This window comes from Anabrus simplex, chromosome 14 (assembly GCF_040414725.1).
Source record: "Anabrus simplex isolate iqAnaSimp1 chromosome 14, ASM4041472v1, whole genome shotgun sequence".
In the NCBI taxonomy this organism is placed as follows: domain Eukaryota; kingdom Metazoa; phylum Arthropoda; class Insecta; order Orthoptera; family Tettigoniidae; genus Anabrus; species Anabrus simplex.
Window position 1 is genome coordinate 22,215,399 of NC_090278.1, and position 19,766 is coordinate 22,235,164.

Sequence of the window (19,766 nt, forward strand, 5' to 3'; positions counted from 1 at the left end):
CCCTTTCCATCCCCGCCCAAAGGAGCAGGGGTAGTGTGGTGCCAATATCTCCGTAACGGTTGGTTTTAGGGCCTTAAAACATGGTTTTCGGGCCCATAGGGCTTACCGAGTTTTGTTCTTTGCGTCAAGATGATTAAATTGAGCTTTGTCTCGTCCTTATACGACAAATTCGATATTTTGCCTATAATAGTATAAGAGAAAATGGAGGAAAACCATTGTGGTTTTCCTATAAAACTCGCAATTTTTCAAAGATTTTAAAATGATATGCATATCGAAACCTTCCCTGGGGTAAGTATACTCTAAATATGAAGTTTAGTTGAGATCTATCCAGCCGTTTCGACATGATGGTGGAACAAACAAACAGACAAACAGACACGAACAACTTTATTTATAAGATACACACACACATGATACAAGCTATGGAACCTTTCTATCTTCTAGCCATAAGGTGAGATAGTCCATTCAGTCCATTCTTCTGGGGGATGAAGAGAGGGCCTTCCCCTTAGAGAATAGCCTTCTTTTTTGCATGGAGGTCACCTGTTCAAGCAACAGTGACTAAACAAGTTGTTGCCTGAACTTTCTGTGACATTTGTGATGACTACAGATTTACCATGCTAGATTGTTACTTCTGTTTACAAACAAGTTCAAGAAATTCATTACTTGTAATTAAAAACATTTTATTTTTTGGCTATTTTGCTTTACGTCGCACCGACACAGATAGGTCTTATGGGATAGGAAAAGCCTAGCAATTGGAAGGAAGCAGCCGTAGCCTTACTTAAGGTACAGCCCCGGCATTTGCCTGGTGTGAAAATGGGAAACCACTGAAAAACATCTTCAGGGCTGCCAACAGTGGGGCTCGAACCCACTATCTCCCGATTATTGGATACTGGCCGCACTTACGTGACTGCAGCTATTGAGCTCTGTAATTACAAACAAGTGTTTGAGAGAGTGTTGTTGTCTATTGGTGACTTGTTTGGGTATTTGGAGGGAACTGATGTAACATCTGTCTTTGATTTGTGGCTAGTGCTCAACAAGAAAACCATCCTTTTATCTTTCCATGCCAGAGCAAGTTTAGAATCTTTCCAAACAGAAATTATGTCCTCTTGTTTCATTTTGCTTAGATTTTTCTTTTGCAGCTAATTTGGCATGTCGTTACAGGCTGATTTGACTGTATCTGCCGTTACTATATGGAAGAAGTTGGTCGGCAAACTCTGGTGACATATATTACCTGTCAATATATACTTGACAGCCAGAAGGAAGATTCTGGGGATCTTTGGTGAGAGAAGAAGCAAGAGCGGTAGAGCAGTAACAATTTGAGTAGTTTTTAGAAGGTCTGAACTTGTTTCCTGTTTACCAGCGTATGGTCTGAAATAGCATGCATACCCATTACTACTGTCAGGCAGAACAGACATTTTAAGTCAAATTTCTGTGGGCTGCCTCGGGTTGTAAATCTTCAATGAAACTCTCCCCTTGAAGGATATTGTACTCTCGGCAACAGAAATCTTTTCACTGGGGGTATAATGAAGCATATATTTTTTCCTTGATTTTATTGATGACCTGCTCTACTTATTAAATTTTTCTGGGATGATCTTGATTTTGAGGAGAGTGTGAGAAATGTAGATTCCAAAATAGGAGTAACAATTAATCACGGGGAAATACGTCCATTAAGAATGGCACTTTACTAAACGATGTCTTAAAGAAACATTCAGCAATATCCTTGAGGGGTGTTCATCACAACTCCTAACAGAGTTTTTATGGCTGACTTAGAGAATGTTTCCCTTAGTTTAACCTTGTCTTCTGTGTGACTGTGTGAGGGGAGTATTCTTTTTTTTTTTTATGTCACCTTGGAGACAGTTTTCTTCTCAAATGTTATTTATCAATTAATCACTGAAAAATAGCTCAGAATACTCGATCAAAACTATACAGAAGAACTGAACCATGATTTATACTCTATAACTAGGCCCTGGGTCCATATTGGACATATCTCTCCACTCTTGAGTCACTGATGCCATCAGATGCCGCAAAAACTGATATAAAAAATATAACTGTCACTCACATCCAAAGCCAATACTATTTCCTCATCAGTCTGTAGCCCTGGACATTATACAAAAATCATTAAATAAACACCAGAAATACGAACACACACTAACACCTACACAATATCATGTGTGTGCATCTGAATCAATTCTGATATTTGTGAAGTCACAGAGGTCTCTAGTGGTTATATGTTAACTACCAAACCTGTGTCTGCATGGCACTGACGTCTCCTGAGCCTAACATTAACTATTACAGCGAAAATCAGCACCAGTTTTGAATAAGAGCTATATCTGGATATATATATTCTGCACTCGTGGATGTAAGATCAACACCAGGTATATCCGTGTTCGCTCAGGAAAGTTTATATAAATTGGGACATTTAATAGTACCAAGAAAAGGACTGAACTGGTGAACTCTCATCCTTCTAAATACTAGACTGAAATAGGATTTCTTAGGAAAAAACCGACAATCAACAAAAATCAGAGCTCTTGTAATTAGAAGAAATTATGAGGTAATCACTAAATGCATTACATTATAGAGTAAATTTAAGTGAAAAGGTAGTACAATCACATAAAATGTAGAAATTAAACAGATAATGATAATTAACTTTGACAAGAGAAGATTTTCAAATAATTATCACTAGAAATTTTAAGAACAGTAATGCAAAGTTCATTGGTGTCAGGTCGTGACAACAGCAAGTGAACTTAAAATATGTATAAAACCAGTCATAGCTTAGGGAAACATTCCTAAAAATTAGAGAGTAATATCAATAATGATAAGAGACAAGTTCTAAACACCAAGGCATATTATCAATAGTTCACAATAGTCTTTGAATAGCAACTCACTTAAGCTGAAATTGTGAGGAAGTATACCCATATATCCACTACCAAATAGCAGCTTCTAAAACATTTCCCACCAAGTTTACACACACCACTCCTTGAATACATTAACACTTGATTAAGGCAGATGAAATATCCACCACTGCTGTGTTTTCTTCATTGTGGCCGCAATTTTTGGATACTACGAACGGTTACTTCACGTCCACTTCCATTCTTCACAGAAATCTTACTAATGACCTACATTCCTCTTGCTGTGCAGGGCGAGTGAGCGTAATTGGGACATGAGATGAAGTACCAACTGCGCATGCTAAAATTACATAACAGCAGTCCAGAATTATTATCCAGCGGCACATGTAAAACACGCACTTTCCAGGTAATATTTTTTAAGTTAATTCATACCAGGTTTAGAATATATTAGCACAGGCAGTACCAGTTCAGAAGAGTGGGTTTAAATGATGCTAATTTCCATGGTACACACAGAGGTTCAATGTCAATACAGTCTGTACTGCAACACAGAATATATATGCCATTTGAAATGTAACTTATCAGTTTCCTATTTCCTAAAAAATAACAAGGCTTGAGGCGAATTTATTGTTATTTTTTATTTTAGTGTACCTCTTCTTCTCTGCCCCGTAAACAACATGCACTGTCTCAAGGTCAGGACTCTCCTGCATTCCTCAAAACTGTGAAGATTATATGGTTTATAGACAGGATTTTGGATTTGCTTACAAACAGTGAGATGGAATCCAATCTGGGATATATTGCAGCATTATAGGAACTCCAAATCACCTCATAAATCTACTCAAGGCACTTTTTGGCAACAACACTTTCTATGTTCATGTCAAGGATGCTCTCTTAGGACCATTCAAGACTGGGGCTGGCATCAGAGGTGCATCCTACTGCCTCTGCTCTATAACATCTACTCAGAACACTTTATGGGGAAGATGCAAAATACTAGGAAAGATGCTGTCAATTTGGGGGGAAAGATTATCAGCAACCTGAAGTATGGAAAACCATACCCTCATGATATCATCACCAACCAGGGAGATGGAGGTCATCACGGACTGGCTGACATTGGAAAGGCAAAGGTCATGAACATGGACAGGGCAACTAACAACTTGCCATACCTGAGACAACTAGCAACTTCAAGGTGCTAGACAGATTTGTTGATCTTACAAGGAAAGGCCAACAGATTTCAATAAGCTTCATTGTACCTGTTGGGGGACACTCAACATTAACTCATGTTTTTGTTTGTTTTTGTTTTAAAAAAATATTGAGGACAAATGTCATGAATCAGGGATTCATAAGTTATTCGGTAATTATTACGTTACAGACTTGACATGTTTAATTAAAAGTTGTTCACCTTTTAGTGTTCTAAAACTTCCAGTTGGTCCAAAGTGGATCCTGCATCATGACATATGACATCTTTTCTTTTTTCAAAACCGAAAGCATACTGACCTAAACCCTTATACACAAGTTACTGTTGAATGTCCCCCTGCAGGTATACTGAAGCTCATTGAAATCGGTTGGCTGCAGGGCCTGGCCTCTCCTTGTTAGTGCCCAGTCTCAATCGCTACATATGCAGCTGAAACATGGATAAAGTGATGGAAAAATGGGTGTTCCATCAAGTTCTACGAGTATCCAGGAGCGAGCACCAGAGCTCAAGATCAAGGACATGCTCAAGTATAAGATCAGTGAGGACTAATTCAGATACGTAGATCACATTTCAACTAGGAGAAGCCGATAATGGAGAGCAGGTTGCTTTTTTTTTTTTTGCTAGGGGCTTTACGTCGCACCGACACAGATAGGTCTTATGGCGACGATGGGATAGGAAAGGCTTAGGAGTTGGAAGGAAGCGGCCGTGGCCTTAATTAAGGTACAGCCCCAGCATTTGCCTGGTGTGAAATTGGGAAACCACAGAAAACAATTTTCAGGGCTGCCGATAGTGGGATTCGAACCTACTATCTCCCTGATGCAAGCTCACAGCCGCGCGTCTCTACGCGCACGGCCAACTCGCCCGGTGGGCAGGCTGCAAGGAAGAGCTCCAACAAGGTGGATCGGCCAGCTGAAGGAGGTGATTACAAAGTTTCTGATGAAGCAATGGAAAGTATGGTAAAAGCTATGCAACCAGAAATCATTTGCCACCATATCTTTCGACTGGAGGGAGGGAGTATGATTATACCAATCAAATATGATATAAAATTAAAGCAATTGAGCTATCACGAAGAACCATAATAAATCAGTTCTTATTTACTTTCAAATAATTTCAAATTCCTCTTTGACCATTTCTACACATTCTTCTTTCACCTTCACACTAAATGGTACATGACTTGGTTCAGCATATTCTTCTTCTTCTACCTTCACATCACCAAGTTCAAACTTAATGCCTACCTGGTCACCACTGGAAAACATCAGATTTGATATCTGAAAATACACAGAATTTTTATGTTATTAAGGCTTCAATTTAAATAAACAACACAGTCATTAACTATTATTTATTCTTTATTGTGCAAGTATTGTTCACCTACACCTCTGTATGCACAGAATTCCATCCAATTTGATTCGATATGAATTTCAACAAATATTAGCTAACGTCTGTTTACCCGAGACAACTGGGTGCTTTAGCATTCCATGCAAACAGTATACAATGCTTGTCATTAAAAGCATTGCTGGCAAAAGCGACACGTATGACAGTCTTTCGGCCAGACTCAAAGAAACTGAAGTCAGGACCTTTGGGTAGATGGGAGTAGAGAATTACATTTCCTCACAATTTGCTGCCATCACAGTGCAAGTAGGAGGAATGATCATCTCACCTCATTCTCTTACAAAATGAATATTGTACGGAGAAAGCAGATGTGATTTCCTAAACAATTCCTCAGGTGATATTACCGATCAAAAACATATCATAATCATCATCATCGTCATCATCATTTCCCATATCTAGCTCCATGACACCTTTCCATCTTCCTCTATCAGACCACGATTGTTCCTCTATTACTTGTTCCAATCCAGGCCATTTTTAATTGTACTATTCTTTTGTGGCATACACTGAACCCCATCTAACGCAGTGCAGCTGGGACAATATGATAGCAGTAGCCACTTGCACATCGTCTTATGTTTCTTTAAAACGCTTCTTGTCAAGTCTAAAAATCTGCAAGCAGTCAAGCCAAGTATAGCTGTTTCGACAATCTGCTCGCTCTACAGTAGTCCACGTCTCTCCAGCAAGCTGGATTTCTTTGCTGGCGCAAAAGAGAGCTACCCCAGCGAAATTTAAGTCGTCATGTTGACGCATGCACTTTAAGCCTCCTTGTCCTGAGGGCGAGTATGGACTACTCTTGAGATTCACAGTGTCTTACGGAAACAGGCCAGCTAGCTTGGGTAACGTATGTGAGTTGTAGTAGTTAATACTCGAAATGCTCAGTGCCATGCATCAGAGCCTACAAGAAAAATATTGATATGTTAACTGTATAGCCAATTGCACACTGTCTTGCTAATAAAAATAGAGCTATTTTATGAAATCAATTGTAATTAAAGTATATATCTTATTTTTAAATTTCAGCATGTATAATAAAATTTTTGGGATTATTCATTGACGACACATGTGGAGAATATTTTTCAATACCCTCAGGAAAATATTCAGATTGCCGAGCATGAACACAGATCGAACACAAAGTACAAGAATTCTGTATTTTGTTGTTGTGTTATGGGTGAAGTTTCTGCCTGTTCTAGGGCACTCTTCAAGAATATAACAGTGTTATACGTTGTAAGGAATACTTTTACTGTACCTGCACTCAGTAAGCGAGTAAAACTGTTGATGATGATAATGGTGCTTGTTGTTTTAAGGGGCCTAACATCGAAGGTCATCGGCCCTTAATGGAATGAGATGGACGACATGATCTATGATAGTTAAAATTTTAAAATGTATCCACTGATTAGAGCTAAAAAATGGTAATGAAAAAAATGAGTACAAGATCAAAACAATCAGTGGATCTAATTCGCAATGCCTTATTTTCTAATCAAATAAAAGAAAATACAGGCGAAAAAGGAATAAGGCATTGCCTGGTAGTACAGATATATATACATAATTTACATTAGACGTTAAAACAACACATTAAAATATGCAACACAAACTAAAACAAGAGTAAAACTGTAAATATTGTCTAAGTTATGCTCACTGGTTAGGTTAGGATTTTAAGTTTAAAATCTAAGTCGCAGTACATTTCTGTGAAAACCGTGACTTTACGACTACAATGCATCATTGGGTGAAACTGTAAGTACATGGCTTAAAATCTGTTGTAGCTTACGTTATGGTGCTGCTGTGAATACCAATTTTGAAATTGTAATGTGGTGAGGCCCTGATTGCTTGCTTTTCTTTTTTTCTTCAGCTGGGATAATGAACATTTTCACTGCATGCCACTGCTATTCTTTCACAACTATTTTTTATTTCCACCTTGTTGATACATCAGTTCCTTGAGGCAACTTATTGGTTAAAAGTGGTACATGTTTCATATATTATTAACATCTTCAGCCACATAACTCTGTTAAGGTGAAAAATTCATATATATTGACAAAGTATTGATGCTGTGAGAGAAAGTGTCCTTAAAATTAGCATAAGAAGATTAAATGAGAACATTAAAAAAATACTCAAGAGAAATTATATAAATTCCTTCTACAATTGAAAGCAGTTGTCAAGGAAACACTTCTACAATAGTCCATAGAGAATATGTTCTGATGAATATTCTTTTCTTAAAAAGTTTGTGTAAAAAAAAAACCCAGCCAATTTATAACTTAAAAATTATACATTTTTTAGTAATTGTCGAAATGAACAAATCTAGGTTTCATAATGTGGCTCCTATCACTACTGTAGAGGAAAATATCACTAATTCCTAGTTGTCAATTCTTTTTAAACCTGCTATCCTCTGGAACAGTATCTCCTGTCTTTTTTACGGTATTGTGTCTGGTGTAGTAGTGATGCATTCTTTTTTGTTCACATATTTGAGGAGGTGGAGGAGCGGGGGATATTGTTGTGCCATTAACTTCCTTGTTGTTACCTTTTGCTTCCAAGGAGGAGGAACACGTCGTAGGGCTATCTGGAGGTGGAGAGATTCCAATTCTTTTTTCATGATCTTTTTCGAGCATTTTCAAATATACCAGAATTTGATCATATAAAGGGTTTTTATATTCTATAGCCTCATTAAGGTTATCATTTTTCTTCACAAGTTGGTCTAGATGAATGTATAGATCTTCATGTGTGTTCATTAAGTTGCCCTTTTATTTTATGATGGTGAGGTCTTGTTCTATGTTGGTAAATTTATGACCTGTGGTGGTCATGTGTGTTCCCATAGCTGACAATCTTCTATATTTTTCAGCATTCACATGTTCTAAATATCTTACTTAAAAATTGCAGTCAGATTGTCCTATGTATGTATTCTTGCACTCAAAGCATGTAAGTTTATATATTCCCGAATCATTTTCAACCACCTTAGTCTGAGTCTCCCTCTTGTTCTCTCTGCTTCTGGGCCTTCATCCTCCTAACATGTCAAAATCACAATAGTTTAACCCTCTCCATTCTATCATAAAACTTTTCCAATCTGGTCTCCTTCATGATGTCCTAATTTTTTATTCTTTCCTTTCTCATAATTCCTTGTTTGTACATCGGCTGTGTCTAGCACAAAGGGAGCAGAGCCCCTGCCTGCCCTCTCCTCTGCTGTGCCTGCACTGCGTCCAACATACTTTGCACCATTCTTTCCCACACCTCACCAATTTCTGGACTATGCTGCCCTGTACTGCCTTCAATAAGTGGGCTACCATCTGCAACTCTTAAAGACTTACATGATTTGATTTTTAAAATGACTTTCTTCATGAATATGATGTGTTTCGTTTCTGTTTTGTTTAACACGAAAAAAAGGTAAGATCATTCTTCTTCTTCTTCCTGGCATTTTACATAATTTATTACCGATGGCACTCAATGTGCATTTGTCTCAGTTTTACAGCTGGATGCACTTCCTGAGGCATATCATATGCAGAGGGATCTATACCCTATTGTGATTTTTGTGGTGGTGGTGGTGGTGGAGTGGTGAGTTGTATGAACTGTAGATGAAGAGGTATGTATTAACCCAGGGATGGCGAACCTTTTCCTGCTAGTGTGCCATTTTAAGCTTGGTTTATTATTCTCAACTGTTTACCATGCCACATGTTATTTTCCTTGACGGACTGGATACCCCACCTCCCCAACTTCCTTTCCTAATTCCCAATTATGCTCCATAATATGTTATTAATGTATTCATTTATTTATTTATTTATTTACTATATCTTGTAAATAGATTTGATTGCATGTTCCATGGTCGTATTTTGCAAATGTATCAAGTACGTATCAATGTATCAATGTACGTAAGTTTTGAGAATAATAAGCTTCCATTGTAACACACTTCGTCATTACATATTATTAGATATAACAATAAAAATACTAACATTGCCAATGGAATTTAAGTGAAATATTGTTCTCAGATTTAGCGTGAAACTTTTCTCCGAATCTTAATAGCCATGTCATTTATATTAGGTTCACCATCACACAAGAAGCACGACTTCACAAAGTTCATTGTAGAAAGTAGCTGCTCACAGGCGTACGGGAATCAAACAAAGTAAGTAGCGCTGTAACATGTTTTTTCATGGCCGAAAACGTTTATGGGAGGCTGTTCCAATGTTCAAGTATTAAGTTCTCTTGCTTCTCGAGAGAGTATTCACCATCAACAACACACTCGATTTTCACCAATGCTTCACCAAGTTGTACGAATTTGTTCACCGATGTACTGCTTTATTGAAATTCAATGAACTTTACAGTATTTCTAAATGATCAATAAAAAATTTACATTAATGTCATTCATGAACAGGTCAAGAGGGATGCAGACGAAATGAGACATACGGCAAATGTGATCAACAATAGAAAGGAGTTCAGTAGCTGAACTGACATCAGGATATCGGAAGAGAAACCACCAAAATACGTATGTTTTCTCCAAATGTCAAAATTGGAAAAATCTCTTGGAAATTATTTGTTTTGAATTTTTTGAGATGTCCACATACTTCTTACTAATATTTTTTGTATCTTCAAAAGTTAATTGACCTGAAAAATTTGACATCAATTAAACTTTTACCTTAAGTATAGGAAAGTACTTAAATGTCTTTGTTTCAAAATCCCTCTCCGGAAAGATTTTATGATCTCAAACAATCTATCTGCAGCACACCCCTTTCCTTGCAGTTCCTTATTTATATCATTGTATAATACTGTAAAATTACGGAGAAACATTCAAACACACAGCCAAATAGGGCCCGTGTGTTCTGGGAGTTCTTCCTGTTTTTCTATCATGAAGAAATTAATTTCATCCAAAAGCTTGACAATCCTCTGAAGTACGACTCAGCAAGCGAACATTATTGTACATTACAAGTACACCATAGTGAGATTCCACTTCGTGTACATTTTCGAGAACTAGCGATTATTTAGAGCATGTGCACATATGAAGTTCACAATTTTGGTTACCCCGAGAGCACACTTTCACATGACTGCATACCTCTTTCGCACATACGGCTTCCTGGTGTAACATACCATGAAACTTTAAAATAGGGTGTTTTAAATTTTTCTTTAAGAAATTTCACAAACCCATTTTGAATACCCACCATCAGTTATCCCAGATACAATATTCTTTAAGTCAAACTCTGTTTTTTATACAAGTTCTTGCTTTACTTTGTTCATTATATCTTTCCCTGTAAGTAATTCCTTCCTCACCACATTTCAACAAGAGAATCGGACAAAAACAGCTATCCTTGCTCGCTAAGTCACATACGTCACATACGTGCTTTCATCAAGCAATACTGAATACATCTAAGAGACATCTGAATCAGCTTCCAATTGCTCCGAAACATCTTCACTTATCCTTATTATTCTACGCTTGACAGTATTTCTGCTGGCTGGCATTTATTTCATTCTGTTAATTATTTGTTGTTTGCTAGAAAAGTCTTCAAATAATATGTCGGACGTCAATAAGAAAGTCTCTTTATATTATTCCTTGGCTTGAAAGATGATAAAAAACAAGTAGTTTGTTTTGTGTATTGTTCGATTTTTTGTGAAATGAGCTCTCTTCTTTCTTCATATGGCACATAACAAACATTTGAATGATTCGTTTCAAAATGGCGCTTAACATTAAATGTATGGGATACAAGTGTTTTCGAACACAGGGAAGACAAAACTTTATTGCTTCTTTCTATCACTCCGAATTTCGTTGTCCACTATTCTTGAAAAATCTGGTCACTACCATTGTTAAGTTTCTGTTGATGTTTTTTTTTTTTTGGCACCGAATACACGTTTGTGAGGTCCATATAAAAACAACATTCAATAAACATTTATACACAAAGAATAATTACCCGCTACTGGCTACTTCACGCAAGTCAAACTTCATTCACTCACTGACTGACGGCCAGATTCTCTATATTTAATTGTTATGCGTAAAACACTATGACTATACGATGCACAATATTTTTTTTTGCTTTACGTCGCACCGACACAGATATGTCTTATGGCGACGATGGGATAGGACAGGCCTAGGAATTGGAAGGAAGCGGCCATGGCCTTAATTAAGGTACAGCCCCGGCATTTGCCTGGTGTGAAAATGGGAAACCATGGAAAACCATCTTCAGGGCTGCCGACAGTGGGGTTCAAACCCACTATCTCCCGATTACTGGACACTGGCCGCACTTAACCGACTGCAGCTATCGAGCTCGGTCAATGCACGAAATATGTATAGTCTCTAGTAAAAGATGTATATAAAAACTTCATGTGGCATGCCACGAAAATTGTGTTCGCGTGTCACCTAGTAACACGCATGGCATAGGTTCGCCATCCCTGTATTAACCCATTCGTGTCACGTGATGAACGGTAGTTGTGTGTGGTGTTTTGGCATATGAATCAAACGACAAGCTCACCTCGCAATGATGCACTGCCTCGCTTACCTTAGTATATTAGATTTCGAACAGTACATGCTGTAAGGAACTAGAGGCATGTACTGTTGGTAAACAATGCTGTCTGTATTTCTGTGTGACACTGGGACTATTTATCAACCGTTTATTTTTATCGGTATTCAGTGTTCATTGTGCAGTAGAACCGGACCTGAGTCAATGACTACGAGAGAATGAAAACGCTTGTAGACATTGTTTTAGACTGCATTTATGGTAATAATGTGGTTTTGGAAAATGAACCAAGGTTTCAGGATAGTGTTAGCAACAGTGAAAGGTATTGGAGTGAGCAGAACATTGAAGAAAGTGACAGTGAAGTGCGCGCTGGGTTCTTCCAAACGTGGACGGCCGATGAAAAAAAAAGAAACATTGTGATTGGAGAAACACAGTGGTGTTTCAGAATTACCTACAATACAATAGAGTAAATTAATATATTAATTTACTCTATTGTAATCACAGTTCAATATGGATCTATCATTATGAAACTTATTTCTTTTAATTACCTACAATACTTACAAAAATGTATAGTCTTCCCACCATCTGAAATTGCTATGTTTTTGGAGTATACAGCTGCTCTGCTCTTTTTGAAATTATTTCAAATGGAACGTTTGTACCACAGTCAGCAATCGATTACAGAATGAAGAATGTATGTCATAACCTTCAATGTTGTAATCTATCAGTTTCATGTCCGTATTGAAACTTGGTATTCACAATCACAAGGAATGGGTATCGTCCATCACCTTCAATGGCATGAATGTGAAATTTTAGTGAATTATCTGCATTAGTTTTTATTTTATGCATGTTTCTGTGTGACAGGTACTCTCAAACTATGGGCGGGGGAATTAAATCAGATTCTATAGTAAACAATTTGGCCATTTACTGTGACTTGGATGGGTTAAGACTAATACAAACTCCAAGTTCCCATGCCAGAGCAATTAACAGTATGCAGTTAAATTGTCCATCCTAGCATCAAACCCACAGCTCTCTGATCCTAAGGTCACGTACACTGACCATCCATCGAAGGAGCCAGACAAAAAGAAAAGTATCAGGATAATTAGCAATATAAAATAAATTGGGGATCTGAAGAAGTAATATTTCTTGCACTAAAATCCGCCAAATTAAAAAAAAAAGTTACAAACTTAGCTTTATGAAGTTTACTGATGGCTGTATGAAGAACGATGACTCACATAATCGCAGGAACTGTCAGTATCTGGTAACCATCCAGGATCACACTTGATGAAGTGAGGATCCTCCATCTTTCTTGAAGACCTGCAAAAATAAAGAGCAATGATGAGGGGAGAAAAATACATCTTTTGTATGCAATTAAATAGCCCACTCTGATAGCAGCTGGGGATGGCAACGTATCATTTTATGAGGGGAAAATATGGAGTCATATCCTTATTCAAGGCAGGAAGAGGGAAAGGTTCAATACTGACTTTAATCAAACTGTTGTATTATTTAAATAAACTGCCATTTTATTTTTTAAATACCAGTCACTAACTAGAATAAAAGAAATAAACTCTGTGGTCTATCAGGTGACCACTGCTAAGCCTGAAGATACTGAGGTGATGCATGTTCCTTTCACCTGTTATTCATGGCTTTGTGCAAACCAGGGCCACTATCACTGCATTAGATAGTGCCCCATAATCTCATGCAGCCTCAGTGGACATCACAGTGTTCTCCCTAAGACCTGCCATTTTTTCAGCTTCCTGGCTAAAATAACCTAGATAAATGCTAGTTACATAGTATTCATACATACCTGAATCACTTGATGCTCCAAATCAAAATGTACACACTGTAAAACTGTTTATTTAAATGATAAATCTTCATTATTATCAGTAAAATGGCCTGTCCAACTCATTGGCTGAATGGTCAGCATTGAGGCCTTTGGTTAAAGGGTTCTGGGTACAATTCCCAGCCAGGTCAGGGATTTTAATCGCTTTTGAATAATTCTTCTGGCTTGGGGGCTGGGTGTTTGTGTATGTCCCAAAACTCTTTTTTTCATATTCAGACAACACATCACATTATCAACCACCACAGAAACACGCAGCAGTGATTACATCCCTACACAGAGGGTTGGTGTCAGGAAGGGCATACAGCCGTAAACAAATCCACATATGTGCGAAAATTAGTAGAAAAAGACGATCATCAGCAAAATTGTCTCAATTACATTGGAGTTTAAATATTTAACTTGACTATCATGTAGTGTGGTGTCCAAGTATTGTTTGGAATAATGTGGAATCACATGCGAGCACTCAATTCCGCACATTCATAAACCTATCTCGCACTCCACAGCAACTGCATGGTAAGCCCAGTGCTACACGATTGTGAATGAGCAGTAGAACACAAGAAGTCCAAAATACTCTGTTATGTACTGCTCGTGATAATAATACCAAAATAGTTCAATTTTTCAGTTAATGTTTACTTGTTTGATATTAGTTTTAAGGCCCTGAGGGGAATTAATTGAAATTTTAGCATACTATTTACATAGTATTCCCCTCCAGGCTACTCATTCCTGCAAACCAGGTGACAAAAATTTCTGAGAACACTGCATCGAACTAGCCCTCAAATCTATATTAAAATTCCTGACATGGCTGAGAATCAAACCCAGGGCACCCTGGTGAGAGGTAGACTCGCTAACCCGAGACTGCAAGGCTGGCTTTTTAGTGATAATACACAAGCTTAATAATCAGTTTAATATTGAAAATGTTAGCAGTTGAAATGTAGAAAGATGCAGGCAGTTTGAGTGAGATCTGATAAATAAATTAGAGAGATGGAACGCTTGTTACATTTTTACTTCTCAGCCATGAAATTACTTCAGCTTTGTTCCAGGATTTGTATGGGATACATTCTAACTTCACACTGTTATAAGGAGCGTTGTCTACCACCATAACACTACCAGGCATCAGCTTTGGTAATATTCTTTCAACCCACGATTTAAATTCATCACCAATCATTTTTATCGTGATAGTCTCAGTTTTTTAGACCGGAACGCAAGATCACCACCCTTCATAAAACCGTCATCACTTCCAATGTGTAACACTATCAGTCACTTACGCCTCCCTGTTGGATTTTTAGCCCTGTACCTAAACCCGAAAGAAATGCCCGTTTCTTTGACTTTACGGCAGTGTCTCACCATGCCTTTGATGTTGTATGCCCTTCATTAATCCGCATCTCATTGAAATAGTATAATTTCTGCCCATGTTGTCTAAATTCTCTTATCTCCTGTAGATAACGCCTATGCCACAATATAATATCACCTCCAACCAACTACGAGGCTTTTTCAATTTCTACTGTTGAACATGAAACCTATTTATTTCAGTAGTGCTTGATGGGAGTATTTTTTTAAATCTGGGAGTTCAGAATCAGAATTTACAACCGATAACACTTTATTAATGATAGGTGGTCATTGTTTTTTCTAAAAACATGTGCACTTTCCTCTGGACAGCAGAACGAACAAATTCATTGCACTCCACATCCAAAACACTTCTAACATGCCTGTTTTTACCCGGTGTAGTAACACTGCCAATAGTAGAAAATTCTTTCCGCGCACTGTACAAATTCGAAACAGACTCTCCGGTGAACTTGGATTTCAACTTCACGATATCGTCAACTGAAATGTCAGAACGTGTTCCCTTAAAATTATTAAAGTTTTCTCTCTACTGTTCAGAGGTTTCCTTCATTTATGCTTTACAACACCAGCCATTGACCCCCAACTGAAATGAATTGACTCAAGGTCCTGCAATCGCGTGTGGTTTTGCTTGCGGCCGACAGCTACCAATAAGAGGTAAATAGGGACTTCCACGAGCAGATATCGAATATTAAAATTATTGACCAGATTCTACTAATATTGAATGCGATTGAAAATAATATTATTGTTCCACGTACTTCATACTTTAAACATCAAATTTTCAGAAACAACTCGTATTTTTAAATTTAGAAAAGGACTGTTTTCTGGGCGGACAAAGAAGAAAAGAAGTGTGAAGCAGTCAAAGTCATGTGATTTTGTTTATGCTTTATTCTCTAGATGGAAAGAGTTTATGCTAACATGAACATCATCATTTTCATTTCCCCTTGTCCAGCTCCTGCCAGGTCGGGGTGTTGATGGCACTTCCCCACCGTTACCTCTCCTTCCACCACTCCTCTTCAGTACTTGTATTCCAGCCTATTCTTCTTTTCCTTATACTGTTCTTGACAGAATCCATCCATCTTGCTCTGGGTCACATTCTTGTCCTCTTCCTTCTATCTTAGCCTCAAACACTAGTTTTGCTGTTCTTCCCTCGTACATCCTCATAACATGTCCAAACCATCTCAATTTATTCTTCTCCATCCTATCACTCAATTTTTCTACACCTATATCTTTCCTAACCTCAACATTTCTTACTCTGTCTCTTCTTGTCTTTCCTACCATACTCCCCAGGAACTTCATCTCACTATTCTGATTTTTACTCTCATGTTTTGCTGTCAAAATCCAAGTCTCTGACGCATACGTTTATATAAGGGTATAGAACAACTTGTATATTCTCTCTTTACATTTAATAGGAACTTCTCTGTTCCACACCAGGTTCCTTACATTCTAGTAGAACGTATTTCCTGTTAACACGATACTGTATCATAAACAGGCCCAAAATATTTTCCTGAAGACAGCATTGTTGAATGAGTACATGAACATTAATCACACTATCAAACCTACTAATACATAAATCATAATGTTGCATCTATCGTGAAATGCTAGGGTATGTAATGAACTGATTACCAGTTGCTATATACTGGGAACTGTTTATCTTGTAAATTTAATATATGACCACATTTTTATCTAAAGAACCGATTAGTAGTTACTATACTGTTGCTGTATCCTGGGAACTGTTTTTTGTAAATTTAATAAATTACCACTTATTTTAGAAATTTCAAAGAGATTAGCCAATTGCTATCACATAAAACACTTTGAAATTCCATTGTTATTATTTAGTCACCTATTGCTACACATGATGAGGCTACTGAGGATATTTGCGCAGTGGCACACATGAACTCTCAATGTTCACCAGCCACAGCCCGTTGGTGCATTTCTCCCATTAATGCACGCAGCTTATAAATAGCAAAGTATTTATTGTGATAAAAATGAAATGAAATGAAATGGTGTATGGCTTCAAGTGCAGGGAATGTCCGAGGACATGTTCGGCTCGCTTGGTGCAGGTCTTTTGATTTGACACCCGTAGGCGACCTGTGCATCGTGATGAGAATGAAATGATGATGAAGACAACACATACACCCAGCCCCCTGCCAGCGAAATTAACCAATTACGGTATGGTTAAAATTCCCGACCCTGCTGGGAACCCTGTGACCAAAGGCCAGCACACAAACCATTTAGCCACAGAGCCAGACATTGTGATCAAAATGAGCACTCCTCGGATTGAAGTGACACTAGTGTTACACTTTACTAGCTTGTTTGCATTGAAAATCATGCAGTAATTATGTGAAACAGTATCTGGTGTTGAGATGAGAGATCCTACCTTTATGCCTGTCAGGGATAACTTAAAACTGACACTATGTCAATCTCTGAAAAGCATCCATTTCCTCTGCTCCTACCGGCAGTTCTTGCTATATGCAATAGAGTTCACATCACATGTGGTCTATTGCTACCACATTTTGTAAAAATAATGAAACCGTGGAGTCTGAGAGTGACATTTCATGGCATGTGCCAGATGTAGTTGCGCTATCTATGTAACAGTATGATGATCTTGTCGCTAGGCAATACTGTCGCAGAAGATCATAAATATAGGCCTGTGGACCCCTCTGCAGCTCTAACCTCGGGGCGTGAGGGAATATGACACCACTTTCAACCTCCATAGTTTCATTATTTTTGTGGAATGCGAGCTCTACTGGAGATAACAGAAATGGCCTGTAGGCACTAGGAATACAGAAAACGGCTGCATCCTAGAGCTCAGCATAGTGTCGGTTGTAACTTTTCTATATATAAGTAAGAATACTTCTAGGGATAGTTGGTGGTTCCTTGGCAAGCATAAAGAAAGGATCTCTCCTCTCTTGTCTTTTAAGTATCGATTCACATAATTTCTGCAAGATTTCCACCTTTCTAAAAATGCAAACTACCCAGTAAAGTGTAACCATGAATGGAGGAGATTTCCAAGGAAAATAATGGATTCAGCTACGCAGAGTAAGAGATGTGGAGGACAAATGCAATGACGGCTTGACTTGGTTTTTAATGACACAGATCCTACTGGAAAGTAGAACCAGAAGAAAACTCTAGGGAACAAATAACATGTAGGCCTACCCAAAAGTATTATGCTCTTCATATTTACATAAGTGTATCAAAGAATAAGCTTCTTGAACTCACCTACGACGACGTTTATGATGTGAAACTCGGGGCAGCTTCTGTAATGATTTAACTGCTTCTGATGACACTAGCTGCTTCCTAATCTCCTTTGAATGGATGTGTAAAGGCTTACGGATAGTAGAGAATAAGTTTTCAAAAATATGTGGCACAGCTCCAGGTTTTAAACTCCATCTTATCCTCGGAATATGAACATCTTTCCCATCAATTACAAATGAGTCCACTTTTATAAAATTTTCTTCTGAGAAATGATTCTCGCAAATAGCAGATGTGTGTGAAAAAGGGATGTTCCTTTTAGGAATTGCCTTTTCCCATTTAGAGAAATCACCTTCTTCTCTAGGCACTCTAAAGAAATGTTTACCTCTGTCGACTGATGTATACCCAGATCGACATCCCGATACAAAGCAGGATGGCATTTTACTAATTGTAATCCCATAAATTTTCAACAAAAGGAGGGAGTTGTCGTATATGAACTACTTACAATTCAGTAACTTACGTAAATTGTCATAGTAGAGATCATTATTACCCCCATTACAACTGTTCTCCTTAATGGAGATAGGAGCAACTAATTCAATAAGGATGTATAAAATAATCAACCTTACTTGACTCCAAATGCGAAGTCGGCCTCAGAATTTTATCTCCCTTAGAATTCATGTGTGACCAGGATGATTAAATTTAAATTAAAAAGAATGCTATTACATTAATTTGTTTGGTATGCTGTCATTTTGGCCACACAATAACTTATGGTGGGATTCTGACGAATCTTAAGTACCGGTACTACATAACTGAAAATTGATATCTAATTATTTATTTATTATTTATACAATATAAAAATTAAGAAAAACAGGTAATATTTGGACGATAAACGACGTGGCGCCTATTTATGTGCAAAAAGTCCCACAAACATTGTGATCGTTATCACACATCATGATGTGCGAGAAAAGCTAAGCAACTATCCTCGAGTTCTGTACCAGACACTAGGGTAAAATTATTATAAACAACTTACGCACATTGTGTGAATTTCTACATGATGATAATATTTCATACGGCAGGACAGGACTGATCAGTTGTAGTAATAAAAAAGTATTATCTGAGCATTTATAAACAGAGATTTACACCCGCTTGAAATATTTCAAACAGCAGAGATTCTCTGAAATTTGAAATAAAAAACGTATGGAGTCATCGCTCTACAAACCACTGATTTTGATCTCAATATCCTTAACATGGCTAATTAGAACAATATATTTTTGTTTGGTTAATAGGATTACCACGAAACCAGCCACAAAATATCTCCCCAAAACAAAAAAAAAAGAACTCTCAGTGTATTTCCATAGCGTCCACTTCGAAACGAATACACAATTAAAAGAGATATTTTCTTACGGGTATCCGCGAAATTCTGAGTATTGTTTCGTCGTTTGGTCTTACCAAGTTCTCAGCGATATAAAGAGATATTAAAGCAGGAGAATGAACCAAAAAGTACTGTTGTGTTTCACTTTGTGTTTATGCCACGACTCGACAAGATGGCATCCAACCTTAAA

The 19,766-nt window shown here is 37.6% G+C and overlaps 1 protein-coding gene across 4 annotated transcripts; it reads right to left on the reverse strand.

Annotated features, from left to right (window-relative positions):
- Positions 1-383: 383 nt before the first annotated feature.
- On the reverse strand, positions 384-19,509 carry LOC136885724 (uncharacterized). 4 transcript variants are annotated; one of them, XM_067158461.2, is made up of 4 exons: positions 18,232-18,997; positions 13,067-13,148; positions 5,268-5,300; positions 384-3,381 (listed from the first exon to the last, which is right to left on the reverse strand). In XM_067158461.2, exons 1-4 carry the CDS (start codon positions 18,642-18,644, stop codon positions 3,367-3,369), a joined length of 543 nt encoding a protein of 180 aa, XP_067014562.2. In that variant the 5' UTR covers positions 18,645-18,997; the 3' UTR covers positions 384-3,366. The 4 variants fall into 4 exon arrangements, 3 of the variants coding, with proteins under 3 accessions (XP_067014562.2, XP_067014561.2, XP_067014560.2); XM_067158460.2 differs by having other exon boundaries at positions 5,131-5,300; XR_011018965.1 differs by lacking the exons at positions 384-3,381; positions 18,232-18,997 and adding an exon at positions 19,235-19,509 and having other exon boundaries at positions 3,408-5,300.
- Positions 19,510-19,766: the final 257 nt, after the last annotated feature.

What these genes read in the sequence shown, in the direction of transcription:
- LOC136885724 (XM_067158460.2), bottom strand. Translation starts at nt 18,644, where the DNA reads ATGCCATCCTGCTTTGTATCGGGATGTCGATCTGGGTATACATCAGTC. An exon ending in CATCATAAACGTCGTCGTAG is followed by an intron (nt 13,149 to 18,231) that starts GTGAGTTCAAGA and finishes TTATTTTTGCAG; the next exon opens with GTCTTCAAGAAAGATGGAGG. An exon ending in CTGACAGTTCCTGCGATTAT is followed by an intron (nt 5,301 to 13,066) that starts GTGAGTCATCGT and finishes GTGTATTTTCAG; the next exon opens with ATATCAAATCTGATGTTTTC.